At 56.9% G+C, this 14,801-nt stretch overlaps 1 protein-coding gene across 1 annotated transcript in view; it reads right to left on the reverse strand.

The window, feature by feature from the left end:
* Nucleotides 1–1,498: 1,498 nt before the first annotated feature.
* The window catches only part of STPG1 (sperm tail PG-rich repeat containing 1), a 52,077-nt gene continuing 38,774 nt past the window's right edge, over nucleotides 1,499–14,801 (reverse strand). The window contains exons 6-9 of the mRNA XM_062193170.1: nucleotides 13,778–13,886; nucleotides 10,469–10,634; nucleotides 3,152–3,342; nucleotides 1,499–1,575 (exon numbers count right to left, since the gene is read on the reverse strand). Coding sequence (XP_062049154.1) covers nucleotides 1,499–1,575; nucleotides 3,152–3,342; nucleotides 10,469–10,634; nucleotides 13,778–13,886 — 543 coding nt within the window. The remainder of the gene's footprint in view (nucleotides 1,576–3,151; nucleotides 3,343–10,468; nucleotides 10,635–13,777; nucleotides 13,887–14,801) is intronic.

Here is a 14,801-nt window from a genome sequence, read left to right on the forward strand (position 1 = left end):
AACACAAATCCTCAGTGAAACACAGTCACCAACATCTCAAATCAAGACTTTCCAGACTCTACCCGAAAACCTGCAGGTGCGGCAAAAAGCTGGCTGGGGTGGTACTGATGCCCGTTTGTTCAACGGCAGCGGCCTCAGCGCCCCTGCATTGGCCCAGCTCCTCCCCTGGAGCAGACAGATGCGTGGTGTCCCTGCCTCACCTGCAGGGCTCCACAGCACAACCCCGACTCATTCCAAAGCCATGGGGCCCTTGCCCGAACCTCAAGTTCACAAAGAGGCCAGCTTTTGTGAAAAGCAAGAATTCCGTTTAATTGGATATGTTATTCCATCCTTCTACCCCCTCTTCCTCACCCGCCTCCCCAGGGGGAGGGGCCGTCGGCAGCCAGTTCTGAAGGCCCAGGATACAGCATTCAGGGAGCACAGGAGAGGCAGGGGGTTGTGAGGGGCAGGGGAGAGGCAGGGAGGGTGCACAGGAGGCTCCACCCACAGCAAGAGAGACCACACCCACGTCTGAGAAGCTGGTGACTCTGGTTGGTTCTGTTTTGTCTCCATTCTTTGGGGACCCCTTCCTTTGGCCCAGGGGGGATCTGCCTGGTCAGGGAGACCATTTGCCCACGTGTATGGCTGGTCAGTAAGTCCTCCTGTGAGGTTGGAGCAGGGATCAGGGAGGGACGGAGGCCCAGGCAGGGGTAGCGTTGCGGACATGAGAGCCTGTAGGCACAGGGTACAGCTGGCCTCCCTGCCCGTGGGAACCACCGCATCAGGGGCTCTGGCTCCAACAGGGTCCTGTCTTCCTCTGCCATCGAATGCAAAGCCAAGAAACAGCTGTGGCAGACGCTCCAGGAACAGGCAAAGAGTAAAAGTGACCGTGTGACCGCTTCTGTGTCTCACCTGCCCAGGAGGTCTGAAGGCCTAGGTGGGGACTGGGGGCCCTGACAACACCTCTGTGACTCTCACAGGGGCCTCTGGGCCTTGCTGACTCCTAGAACTCAAAGGAGGGCCTGGAGGTCAAGGCCAGGAGGATGGGACCAAGCTGGGCCGCAGCCTGTGCTGTCCACTATGCTGGAACATTCTCGCATCTGGGGCCCAGAGCCTGAGCACCAAGCTTGGAGGCATGCAGTCTGCCGCTGGCTGGGGGCTGGTTCTCCTTGCAGTGTGCGCTCAGAAGGCCCTGAAGCCTGTGGAGGGGGAGTTGGGCCAGAAGCCAGCCTGGGCAGGTCAGGCTGGGGGAGAGCAGGGGGCTCTGGCCACTCCTCATTTCTGCTCGGCAGTCACTGGAGTTGGGGTGCATGTGTGTGTGTGTGTGTGTTGTGTGGTGTGTGTGTGTGTGTGTGTGATCCACGGGAGGCCACGCAAGACCAGGGTGAAGGCAGCAGCCCCGTTGTCACTCAGGCCTGGGGCGGCCCAGCGGCCACAAAGTCTCTCCAGATGAGTGCCCTGGGGAGCTGGGCGGGCTGGGCTGTGGCTGGGGTCCTCCCTGGGCTCGTGGGCAGCGTCACTACAGGGCCGGGATCCACTTGTTGTCCTCGTTGTAGAGGAAGGACTGTTTTCCTGGGACTTCTGGCCTGTAGGTGGCTGTGAGGAGAGGGAGAGAGAGAGGCGGGGTCAGAGGGACAAGGCTGGCCTCCTGGGCGTCGACCTCTGCGTCTCCCATGCAGACAGAGGGAGGGGGCTCCAGCCCACGGTGGCAGCCTGCTGACTGGCAGGGGGGCCCCTTCCCGACCTTTAACAGCAACAAGTAGAAAATCACTTTCTGTGACACGAGAAAAAACACTAAGAATCTCCTTAAAGAAGCAAGATGTTGGCTTTGGACTTGGCTTGGAAATTTCCAGAAAACTAGAAAGCCGTGACAGCTGCAAACATGTTCCTCTAGGAGATGAGCAGCCAGAGCTTGGAACCACGGCCCAAGGTCACCAGAAACTCCCTCTCTCCTCTCTTTCTCTCTCTCTCCCTGACACTGGCTTGGTTAGCGAGGGTCCAGGCCCGGCCTCTGTCAGTGCCCTCGGGAAGCTGCCCAGGAGCCCAAGGCAGTCCAGGAGCCTCTGCGGCCGCTGGCAGTGACGCAAGCAGATGCTGCGCATGCGTGTTCTGGGGGTCCCTCGGGAAGTCCCCCTCGCAGCAGGAATTGGCCTGTCCTGTGTCAGGTGCCTCTTGCTCAGACAAAGCTCCTGGAGACAGAACAGAGCCAACCCAGGACAGACCAAGTTCCTGCTTGTCCCCAGGCCTCCCGGAGCTCGCCACTGGCAGGGAGCATCTGGTGTCTGCAGGGCCACGCGGAGTTCCCCTGGGCGGGGCACACCTCAGCAGCCTCGCAGGTCTGCTCACCCCTATATCTGCAAGCCCAAAGCCATGAGCGTGACTGTCGCCGCTCTCCCACCTCACCTTCTTCCCTGCCAGGCTGGGGCTGGTGACATGGGAGCCCCAGGCCCCAGCCGGAACGCAGTCGAAGCCAGACGCAGCACACATGCCCTCCGTGCCCAAGGCCCCCAGCTCAGGCCATGGCCAGGGAGTCGTAACAGCTGAGGGGCCCTGTTGGGAATGACAAGGAGCACCTGCATGTAACAGGTGCCACCTAGGCTCATCTGTAAAAGGCAGTGGAGGGAACCCAGATGGCCTAAAACAGCTGCCTTGTTAGGCGGCCCCTGGTTCATTTCTCAACAAGCAAGGCACCCAGGGGACACAGCCCTGGGCACAGCCCCCTGCCGTGAAGGCACTGCAGGTCTGTGCCTTCCCTGGCTGGGAGGCAGCTTGGCCCGACTAGACTGCTAGTCTACTAGACTACCAGTGGTTTACGTATTTTGAAGGATAAGAACGTTTCTGACAATCTGACCTCTGTCCCCAGAAAGTAACGTCTGCCGCTCCACACCTGAGGGCGATTTCAGGTCCACATCGGGCCGTTTCTGGCCCCTGGGACCTTTGTGGCCCTTGGTTCCAAGTCCCCGGCCTGGACCATCGCTAAGAGCCCTTTCCCCTTAGAAAACAAAGAGTCTTTATCCTCTGCAAGCGTGAGCTGACAACTGCTCTACCTCTCCTCTCACCCCTGCAACCTCTTTGGCAAACAGCCTATAAAGCAGTGGTATTTGGTGGCCCAGGAATGACAAACAAGTCCGCAGGATTTGGTGTTTACAGGCAACGAGATTGAGCCTCTGACCTGGGCCGGGCAGGCCCGCCTGGGCCGGCGCCACCGTCCACCGGCTGGTGTTGGACACGAAGGACGCGCTGGAGATGAAATACTTGGGGGGCCCGGCGTAGTCCACAATCTCGTACTGACCAGGGCCCGGCAGAGGCGGCTGCGGGGGCAGCGGCAGAGGCGGGGCAGAGAAGTTCAGGATGGGGTTTCTCCTTCAGGAAAGACAAAGCAGAAAGATGTGACCGGAGCACTACCAGGGCGATGCCAGCTTGTGGACAGAGCCACGGCCCCTGAGAGCCAGCCAAGCACCAACCGGCCTGCCAGAGGAGCCGGCCTCGCCCCAGGAGACCCGGGCAGCGCCCACACTCCCCTGGGCCTGACGGCCTCGCCGGCACAGCGGCAGTCTAAGAACCGCCTCGCAGGCTTACGGTCGGGGTCATGTAAGACTACAACGCGGGGCTCCGGCCCGGGCCTGGCACACAGAATTCAGGACGCATTGCTAGATGCTGGCAACGAGCTGATCGGGAATGGTAGGCAGCACTGATCTATGTTCTTATTCTGATCGATTGGCCATGCCTGGCTGCAGCTCTGCAAAAGAATGAAGGCTTGGGGTGTCTGCATCCCATACCAGCTGGAGCACAGAGGCTGTGCCAGCACTGACCATCCAGAACCCCTGGCAAGGCAGGCGGCAGGAGCCCGATCGCGTGGACTGGAAGTCGCGAGAGCTCTGTCTGTGCTCACTGCTCTCGATGTGACGTTGACAGCTCTGCCTTCCACCTCCTCAGGAAAGGGAGTCTCTCTTTTCCCTCCACTGTTGAGAGTGAATGATGGCTGCTGGCGCTGTGGCATAGCGGATAAAGCCACCGCCTGCAGTGCCAGCATCCCATATGGGTGCCGGTTCTAGCCCCAGCTGCTCCACTTCTGATCCAGCTCTCTGCTATGGCCTGGAAAGGCAGTAGAAGATGGCCCAAGTCCTTGGGCCCCTGCACCCATGTGGGAGACCTGGAAGAAACTCCTGGCTCCTGGCTTAGGATTGGCTCAGCTCCGGCCGTTGCAGCCATTTGGGGGAGTGAACCAATGGATAGAAGACCTCTCTGTCTCTCTCTGTCTCTCTCCCTCTCTGCCTTTGTGTAACTCTGCTTTTCAAATAAAATAAATCTTCAAAGAGAGAGGGAGAGAATGAAAGCTAAGTAGAATCTACTCAAGTCCTAACTCTGTCACTCATTCATTCATTCTGGGCCTCAGTTTCCCCATCTGTAAGCTGAGGGAGTTGGACAAGATGACCTCTGAGGTCCCTTCCAGCACGGCTTTGCCTCAGGCTTGAGTCAAGCCTCCACTCGGTTCCCAGGGAACCCTGGGGTGGTGGGGCGGTGGGTGCCATGCTCCCCACTGCGCCTGCTGTTGCCTCACCCGGAAGCACCTTCCTTCCTTCACAGGCCTCTCCCCAAAGGGCCGAGAAGGCCCCCAGTGCCCGGAGCCGGCCTGGCCAGGCAGAGCAGGGACTCGTGGCTCCCGACCAGCAGGACCTGCTGCCCGGGCCAACACTTTCTTAATCCCGAGAGCCAGACGGGCCCAGGGACGTCTTGGCCAACCTCCTTATTTTGCTAAAGACAGAGAGGGAAAGTAACCCATCCAAAGTCACGCAGTGAGCCAGTGAGAACACCAGCCCTGGAACTCAAGTCTCCGGGGCCCAGCAAGCTGCAGGACACATTGTGGTGAAGAGGCCTGAGTTCAGAGTCACGCAGGCCTGGGCCTCGAGTCCCACCGTGCCACTCGCTGGCCTCTCTGGGTCTCGGCGCCAACGTAGACAGCAGCCGTCAGAGCTGCCACTCTCTTTGCTCGAGTCGTGACGGGCAACAAGAGGGGAGACGGACGTAGCCAGCATCCCTGACACTCAGCAGGTACTCGGTCAAAGCCCTGTGCGCCACACATGCTGCTGGGTGGCCCGGGAGCAGGGGGCACTTCAGGACCCCTCACGCCCATCACTCTGAGGCAGCAATGCTCCCCTGCTGGAGAAGGCCTTGACAATGCATGGCCTGGCTGGCGGACGGCTGGCGTGGGTGCTTACAGATGGAACAGAGGCACCCACAGGAAAGGGGCACGTGGCCTCCTTTCTACCCCTGCGGTCGGCATGGAAGAACCAGCGGCCGCGTGTGACACAGCAGCTCCGCCTCGTAAACAGAAGCCGGCTTCTCCTCGTCCTGGCTTGTGGCTCCCCCTTCAAAGCAGCCCCAGCCGTGTGATGGGTGCGTGCCTGCGCCTCACTGCCTCCTGGAGCTGGCACGGGCTGACCACTGCATGAGGTCACCCCGGCAGCCTGGGTCCACTCCCCAAGCCCAGGAGTCCCTCTGGATTCTTTGAGACCAGGAGGTGTCTACGTTCCAGACCAGGGACAGCCTGGCGAGAAGAGGTCACGAGGGGCCTCCCCGTCCCCCGTGTGCCCACTCAGCATGCTCAGCCCAACGCCCGATGTCTAGTGGGCGACAGCCCTGCGGGGCCCTCTGGGGCGTCTGGACTCTTCGGTGCTGGGACACAGAGCTTCAGGTCCCCGAGGACTTGGCAGTTCACTGCTGGTGACCGTGTAAGGGCGGAGCCGGGCTCCAGGCCCCACTGCTCCAGTCACCAGCCGTGTGTCCTCAGAAGTCTCTTAACCTTTCCAAGCCTCAGTTTTCTCAACTGTAAAATGGTAGAAAGTAATTCCTGCCACCCAGTACTGCTAGAGTGATTACCTGGCGCTATATTTGTGTTATTTTTTTGACTTGAAATCTGTTGGAGTTTAAAACTTTAAAGAGAGGGTCCGGCGCTGTGGCACAGTGGGTTAACGCCCTGGCCTGAAGCGCCGGCATCCCACATGGGCGCCGGTTGGAGACCTGGCTGCTCCACTTCCGATCTAGCTCTCTGCTATGGCCTGGGAAAGCAGTAGAGGATGGCCCAAATCCTTGGGCCCTTGTACCCGCCTGGGAGACCCGGAAGAAGCTCCTGGCTCCTGGCTTTGGATCGGTGCAGCTCCGGCTGTTGCTGCCACTTGGGGAGTGAACCAGCAGATAGAAGACCTCTCTTTCTCTCTCTCTGCCTCTCCTCTCTCTGTGTAACTCTGACTTTCAAATAATAAATAAATAAATCTTAAAAAAAAAAAAAAACTTTAAAGAGAGAGAGTGACTGATTTCAATCTAGTGAACCCAGAATTCCATCCTGGAAGAGGTGACATTTGCACAGAAAGGCAAGCAGGAAATCTTCAGGTAGAAAAGGTGGGGCAGGGGCAGCATTGTGGCTCAACGGGTTAAGCTGCCACCTGCAAGGCAGGCATCCCATATGAGGGCCAGTTCAAGTCCCGGCTGCTCTACTTCCAATCCAGCTCCCCGCTAATGTGCATGGGAAAACAGCAGAAGATGGCCCGAGTGCTTGGGCCCCTGCCACCCACATGGCAGACCCTGAAGTTCCTGCTCCTGGCTTTGGCCTGGCCCAGCCCTGGCTTTACAGCCATTTAGGGAGTGAAGCAGCAGATGAAAGACCTCTCTTTCTCTCTCTACCTGTCTTTCCCTCTCTCTCTCTCTCTCTCTCTCTTTCTCTCTCTCTCTCTCTCTGTAACTCTGTCTTTCAAATAAATTAAAACAAAATAAAACAACAACAAAAAAAGCAGCAGGACGAAGGAGGGGCGTTCCCAGCAAAGCCGAAGCATGGCGGGTGCGGGGGGGAGCTGTGACCCTCTCCTTATGCGCCCTGGTGAAAAGCAAAAGGAAAAGCTCTGTTTGTGGCCACACAAGGCAGCCTCTGCAACCCTGCGCCCACCGTGCCCGCCAGAAGCACCCAGCCCACGCTGTGCTGAAGAGCCAGGCCTTTGTCCGTGTCCTTCCTTCCAGCAGGGACACCAGGAAACTGACTCGTTCACGTTCTCCTCCGGAAACCTCCCCACCCCGACCCCCACCACCCCGACCTCCCGTGGCTCGTGCAGGAGGGCGCAGGTGGTAGGGAGGAGGACACAGAGACTGCACTCAGCGCTGTGCCCCTGGCCCTCAGCACACCCCAGTCACTTGGAGCAGACTGTGTCTTGTTCAGCTTGGAGGCCCCAGCCCTGTCCCAAGAGACATCGGTTGCACCGCAGAGCCAGGCAGAGTGGGGAAGCACAGGCATCTGAACCCCACCTGGACGTCCCCACCACCACCCCATGCCCCACCCGGGGCTGTGCCTGAACCCCACCTGGAAGCCCCCCACCACCACCCCACGCCCCATCTGGGGCTGGTGTCTGAACCCCACCTGGAAGTCCCCACCACCACCACATGCCCCAACCAGGGCTGTGCCTGAACCCCACCTGCAGTCCCCCTCCCTGCCACCCTACACCCATCCAGGGCTGGTGCCTGAACCCCACCTGGAAGTCCCCCCCTACCATTGCCACCCCATGCCCCACCCAGGGCTGGTGTCTGAACCCCACCTGGAAGTCCCCCCCCAGCCAGTGGCACCCCATGCCCCACCCAGGGCTGGTGCCTCTGTGTCCAGGTGGGGCTGGGAGCGAATGACTGTGGTCAGGCCAGATGCATGGGGAGGCCACATCGCCTTGTGACCAGGGCTTTTATGAGGCTCCTTGCTGAGTTATAAAAGCCAACCTGGTCCATCTATCAAAGGCTCTGAGTCCTCCTGCCAAACGTAGATTAAGTGTGTTTGCTGCTTCCAGTGTGAGCTGCCTGCAAATGGCCCGGGAATAATGAGTGTCTTGAGGGGCTCAGCAGGTGGCTTGGGGAAGGCATCCGGGACCCTCGGGACACTCCCGGGCACACTCAGCTGCCTCGGGGATTCCCAGGGCCAGGAGGGAGAAAGGGGCGGCCGCTGGCCTTGCGGTGGAAGGCAGTGTCCGCTTAGCAGGGCAGCAGGTGACAGGCTACAGCCGCTTGGCAAGAAACATCCCATAGCTAATTGAGAATCCCCAGGAACCTTAGGTGGGTCCCACGTAATTACCCAAATTGGGGTGGGGCCCATGGGCTGGATCCGCAGGCTCTGGCTGTGACAGCCAGCGTGTCTCTGCAAACCTCATGGCTTAAAATCTCCAGGACGTAGATGAAGGGTTAGACACGTCTCGGGGTGCTCCACCCCCCTGCTGGTGGCCGGGAATAGGGAGGCAGCACCTGGGAGGAGCTGTTTTGATCTGCAACTCTTGCCCTGACTCACCGGGGCACTGAGTCACCATGGCGACGGGCACTGAAGACCTGAGGGACATAACCTGGGCTGACACTTCCCTCCCCTTCGCTTCGCTTCTGCAGGCTCCCGGCCAGCTGAGCAGTCCTCTTGGCTTCTGAGTCAGCAAAAGGGCCACAGCACAGGAACACCGTGACACGGCCTGCAGCCGAGGAGCTCGGAAAGGCTGGGCTCACACCCTCCCAGCCCAGGCCCCGCATCCGCCCTGCCAGGTGCAGGGGCCCGGCTCTGGGCTCTGATGGAGCACAGCTTGCCGGCTGACTCTGAGGCTCCTCTGTTCTCCTTGCTGCCCTGTAGGAGGGGTTCTGGTCCCAGGTCACTGAGGAAGGAGTCGAGTGAGCGCCCTGCACCAGGCTCAGAGGGCCGGCGCGAGGGGAGGGCAGGCGTGAGGGGAGGGCAGGGCTCCTGGGGCCCTGACTTCCGAGCACTGTGGCATAGCGGATTAAGCCATTTGGGTGCCGGTTCAAATCCTAGCTGTGCCATTTCCAATCCAGCCCCCTGCTAAAATGCCTGGGAAAGCAGCAGAAGATGATCCAAGTCCCTGGGTCCCTGTACCCGCTTGGGAGACCTGGAAGAAGCTCCTGGTACCGGCCTGGCTCAGCCTTGGCAGTTACAGACTTTTAGGGGGTGAACCTGCAGATGGAAGATCTCTCTCTGTGTCTCTCCTTCTCTCTCTCTGTAACTCTACCTTTCAAATAAATAAATAAATCTGTTTAAAAAATGGTAACACAGGCCCCTGTCTCTACTTTTATTCTTATTTATTTATTTGAAAGGTAGAGATACAGAGAGAGAAGGAGGAGAGAGAGAGAATGAGGGAGGAGAGGGAGAGAGAGAGAGCGAGCTTCCATCCACTGGTTCACTCCCTGAATGGCCACAATGCCCAGGGCTGGGCCAGGCCGAAGCCAGGAGCCAAGAGCTTGTTCTGGGTCTCCCACGTGGGTGCAGGGGCCGAAGTACCTGGACCATCTTCTGCTTCTCCAGGCACATTAGCAGGGATCTGGATGGAGCAGCCAGGATCCCAACTGGCTCCCATATGGGATACTGGCACTGCAGGTAGAGGCTTAACCTTCTACTCCATAGCACCAGCCCCCATCTCCCCTCTTAACACAGCTGTTGGGGTAGGTGTTTCAGCTAGCTTAAAGTTAAGCCTAGGTTAAGATGCCCACAGCTCCTATCTGAGTGCGTGGGTTGGAGTCCTGGCTCTGCCCCCAATTCCAGATTCCCACCACTGTGCACTCTGGGAAGCAGCAGGTGAGGGCTCAGGTACCTGGGTCCCTGCCACCCACAGGGGAGACCTGGATGGAGTTCCCAGCTCCTGGCTTCACCTTCCGACTCTGACAATTGTAGGTATCAGGTGACCCAGCAGATGGGAACGCTTGTACTCTCTTTCTGTCTCTGTCTCTGTCTCTCTCTCTCTCTCTCTCTCTGTGTCTGTCTGTCTGTCTTGAATAAATTTTTAAACACTCATAAAACTTGTGTTAATTTACATCACCATTTGCACCGAATAAAAATAGCAAAAACATGTGCCTGACATATATTTCTAATTCTGAAAGCAACACTCTGAGGCAGGAATTATCTCCATAAACTTGACAGATGAAAGCAGAGAGGTTAGCACCCTGCCCATGGCTACACAGTAGGAAAACAGCAGAGCCAAGGTTCAAATCCAGCAGGTCTGACCAACTCCAAAGTCAAGGCCTGACCCTCCATCAGCACAAAACTAGAGAGTCTCACTGCTTCTCAATGTCCTGCTGCCCCAGTTCGTACAACAACAGAACGGTGTCAGCACCGGGACAGGACAACATCATGAGGAAACGTGGACGGAGGCACTGTCCTGAGCCTGAGTCCCTGTAGCCCTCGGTGAGCTGCAGACTCACGCAAGTCTCTCAGCCTTGTTCAAGCTGGCTCCCTCCCTTATGACGTAAAAACAGTAACTCCTACAACGGAGTTATCACAATAATTGAATATGATTTTGAGTCCCTGGCACATAGCTGCTGCTTAACAAATACCGTGCATTCCAATTCAACAAACATTTGCTGAGATCTCCTATGTGTCCACAAAGGCCCCCGCCAGGCAGGAATGCCCTTTCTTTTCCACCCACGTCAGGGTCCTCCCCCGGAACCACCTTGCGAAAGACAGAACATCGGGACTCACGGGAAAAGACTCTTCTTTGGAACCTTGGTGTGAGCGTTGGGGTTGTAATAACCGGGGCCTGGGCCTGTCGACGCCAGTTTCAGTCCACGGACAGTTTTCGACTTAAAACAAGACATCAATATCTTTGGCGACTGCTTCACAAGGGATTCATTGACATTATAATGCCCTAAGCAGAGAGGAAATTTAAAAACAGGATAAGGAACTCTTCTCAAATAAATAAAAAGCAGCACCTCACACCTAGGAAAATGTTTATCAGCGTAAGGCAATGTCGCTCCAGGATGGCCCAGAGGAACAGGTGCCTGGGAGAGCTACAAATGGTGCTCAGCAGGTGGACAAAAACACTGCTCACGGTTAGAGAACTCGCGCCTCGCGCATCTCGGGCTTAGCTGTGCAGGCCCCACAGCAGCCTAGCGAGGCGGGTCTCCTCCCTGCTACTGTGAACACAAGGAGATGGAGGCTCCAAGGGGCCAACGTTGCCAGAGGGCGTTCTTCTAACAGGGGCTCCCACGAATCTCATGCCAGGGTGGCCATGATAGCTGAACGACGGTCCCGGCACATAGTGGGCGCTCTGTGAAAGTTTTGCCAGCAACAGGTACTGATGGCGCGCTGACTCAATCGGATAAGTGCAAACTGACCTGTCTCCTAAGCCTGTGTCTTAGCATGCCACACGCTGCCCCATCCCAAGAAACTGGGACACATGAAATCAGTGCACAGACTGAACTTCCAGCAAGAAGAGATTGGCCCGTGCCCGGAGGAGGAGGAGGCAGTCGTACCCCCTCAGCTGTCACAGCTCTGTGGGGTGCACAGCAGTGCTGGGTGAGGCCTGGGTGAGATCGGCACACTTGGACATCCCACTACGCAGAAACTAAGGAAATTCGCCAACAGAATGGAGACATCCTGAGCACGAGGGTGCACAAAGCAGTAGCCACGGTGTAAGTAGCTGAAGAGTCCAAGCACAGGAAAAGTTATGGGAACAGCAGTGTAAAGGGATGATGGACGGTTGTCCAGGCTACAACAAGAGAGACTGACCATAAAGCCACACAGGTACGGTTTTGAAAACGGATACGAGTGAAAAAAGTTTCTAAACCTATGGAAAGTCTGATGATCTAAAAACAGGGGTGGGGCGGCTTTTTCCTGCCGAGGGCCATATTGTAGATTTACTGCATCATTTGCGGGCTACACAACACGATCAACTTAAAATCAGCCTGCTGCAGGGGAATTGAATTCCCAGTCCACCTGTGGCTGCCTTGGCAGGAGCAGACCAGATGGTTTTGCAGGCCTTAAATGGCCCACCCCGGGTCTAAAAATGTCTGGAAGTCTATTTTAAAAGTCTTCCTGTTCCACGATGCCCTCTGCGAATAAATGGGCATATCTGAATTAAAATCGGCGGGATTAGAAGAATGGAAACAGTTCTGTTAGTGGTGGCATGGGGGAAGGAAAAACATTTCATTTGGTTGAAACATTTTAACCATCTTACGGCTCTTTACCATTGCAAAAGTACTGCAAGCAACAGCAGAGAGAGTGGAACAAGCCTTTAGGGAAGTGACAACCACCAATGATGGCCAAGGAGAGAGGAAGCAGGCCTGGGCGGCAGTGGGAGGGAAACCATCTTTGAGTGCTTTAGGGCAATTGGATCGCAAACACCACAAGCTTTAAATATTTCACACAGCTTTTGACTTAGCAATTCCACTTGCAGCGATTTCCGAAAGGAAGTGCATAAATTAGAAGCTCCAAAGGTGTTCACCGCCATTCCACTCGTATCAGGAACAAATCTGAACAAATCTCCAAGAGGAAAGCCTTGTCATTCTACAACTGACAGGACCGCCACAGAGCGGCGAACACACAGTGGCCAACACCGATGTCCTGGAGGGTTGCAGTCGCGTGAAAGGTGCGCTCACTATGCGCCTAAATTCGAGAAGAGTTGACACCAGCATTCACCCTACTGGTAAACACTTCAAAAGGCTCATGGGAAAACAGGATGAAAAGATAGGTTTGTCTTGGTGCAAAGGTTTGGAAATCCATGCATAATTTCTCATAATATGAATTTTCCGTGAATTTTTGAAGTGCCCTCAAATTTGTTTCTTTCCTTCATGTAATTCTTCTCCTCGCAAAATAAATGGTCAAAACAACATTTCAATGGCAGAGTGTGTAACATGAATAAAAGCAATCAATTCCGCTCTCACCAAGCAGAGAGGGCCAGCTGCCGGGAAAGTGGGGGGCCTAGGGGGTGGTGTGAAGGTAGCAGGCATGGAACGGATGGGCCTGGATTCAAACCCAGCTGCGGGGCCCTGGCATGGTCGCCTGCTTTCGAAGTGGGGATGAAACCATAATAATAGCAATGGCCACAGCTGGCACCTTCTGAGCACCTGGTCGCTGTGGGGATTGGATGCAGTGAGGCAGGGAATGGAAAGCACTCCCCCACCCCAGCCCGGCAACCGGGAGGGTGGCAGGAGGCCAGCTGCTAGGGTACCCCGTGTCCCTGTGTCCCCAGCTCACTGGCAGAGCCTCTGGCCAGACCCCAGGATGCCGGCTTTGTTCTTCTGAATAAACAAACAAGGCAGGGCTTGGCGGGAATGAGGCCAGGCAGGGGAGCTTCCAGGGGCCCTGAGCCTCCTAATTAGCGCTGGGTTTGTTGTTCAGCTTCACACTGATCCCCTCAACCTCAATCTGGATTTGCTGAAGTCTGACAGGTGCTGTGATTTTACCCACACCCCCCTGCGAGAAGTGTGACTGTATTAGAAGCCCACCCTGCCCCTAGCCAGGACCCGATTAGGACCTGGGACAGGGGTCTGAGAACACAGGAGAGGCCGCCACCTTTCCCTGAGCACCGCCAGGCCAGCTCCTTTCCCGGCTCCTGAGGCTGCAGAAGGCCCCAGGGACTGTGGGGGAGCCACCCTGGCTCAGGGGTGCCCCTCACTGGCCACAGGGCGCTGGGCAAGTCAGTGCACCTCTTTGAGCCTCCGTTCCCTCTTGGTCTGACAGATGCGGTGTGTGGACTGCAGGGGACCCTGGGCACGGGGTAGGTGGTCTGCCATGGAGCTGTCGCCCACCGCTTGGGGATTTCGTGTCAGGATTCAGTGCAGGTACCTGAGGCAGCTGAGTGTGCACACTTCTGAGGTGCGAGCCACCTCCCCACCGGGCTGCCCAGAGCAGGGGCCGGGATGGCTGCAGCGCCCCTGTCCCCTCCAAGGCCCATCTCCTTCCTAAGAGACTCCCTGCGAAGCAGCAGGGCCCCACCCCCACCCCCACCACAAATCAGATCTGGAGCCTCAGCCCTCAGGTCAAGGCCAGTGCCAGGCAGCCGCTTACCTGGCGGAGGTCCAGTCTCAGGAACAGTGAAAATACCTCTCTTGGTTTTTGACATGAACCCAGCTCGGGCAGAGACATTGTTTTTCTGCTTGCAGCAGGAGAGAGAGGCCTGGGGGCAGAAAACACAGCCCCACATCATAGTCTTCCCTTTCTTTCTCTTTGTCACCCTGCCTGGACAAGCAGCAAATCTGGATGAAAATACCAGTGCTAGCCTGTCCTTGGGAAATGGACTGACGTGAGCTGAGAAGGTCACAGAGACAGGGCCTCTGGGGTCCTCCCGCCCCAGCGCTCTGGGGCTGTGATCCCCAGCAGAGGTCTGGCCACCCAACATGGCCCAGAGCCCAGCTCCCTGCTGCCCAGGCAGGCCCTGCGAGCCTGCCCAGGTCATTGCAGCTCTCTGAACGTGAGTTTTCTCATCTATAAAACGGATCAGATAACCCCCGTCTATTTGCTGCTGAGTTTTGTCAGGCATGGGGCCAGTTGATAGAACCATGTAGCAGAAGATGTGGTGATAGAAGTGTGTGTGATTGGCACCAGCATCCACATCGGTGCTCCCATTCAAGTCCCCACTGCTCTGCTTCCAGTCCAGCTCCCTGCTAATGCGCCTGGGAAGGCAGCAGGTGATGGCCCAAGTGCTTGTGTCCCTGCACCCACATGGGAGAACAAGGTGGAGTTCCTGGCTCCTGGCTTTGGCCTGGCACAGCTGGGGCTGTTGTAGCTAGCCATTTGGGGACTGAGCCAGTGAATGGAAGATTGATTCTCTCTCTCTCTCTTTCTCTGCCTTTCCAATAAATAAGTATTAATTTTAAGAAGTATGTGCAATACAGCAGACTCATAGAATGGCAAATGCCCAAAACAGCACTCCTGCCTCAGAATCAACCCTTGGGACATTCGGATCTGGCTAAAAGGTCCATGAGAGTCTCACAGGCATGGAAAGCCATGACACGGTGGCAAAAAACAATCTAAATGAAAGACCCTGGTGAACAAGACCCCAGCAGAAGGAACAGGCCATCAAGGAGAGAGG

The sequence above is a fragment of the Lepus europaeus genome, chromosome 5 (assembly GCF_033115175.1).
Source record: "Lepus europaeus isolate LE1 chromosome 5, mLepTim1.pri, whole genome shotgun sequence".
Taxonomy (NCBI): Eukaryota; Metazoa; Chordata; class Mammalia; order Lagomorpha; family Leporidae; genus Lepus; species Lepus europaeus.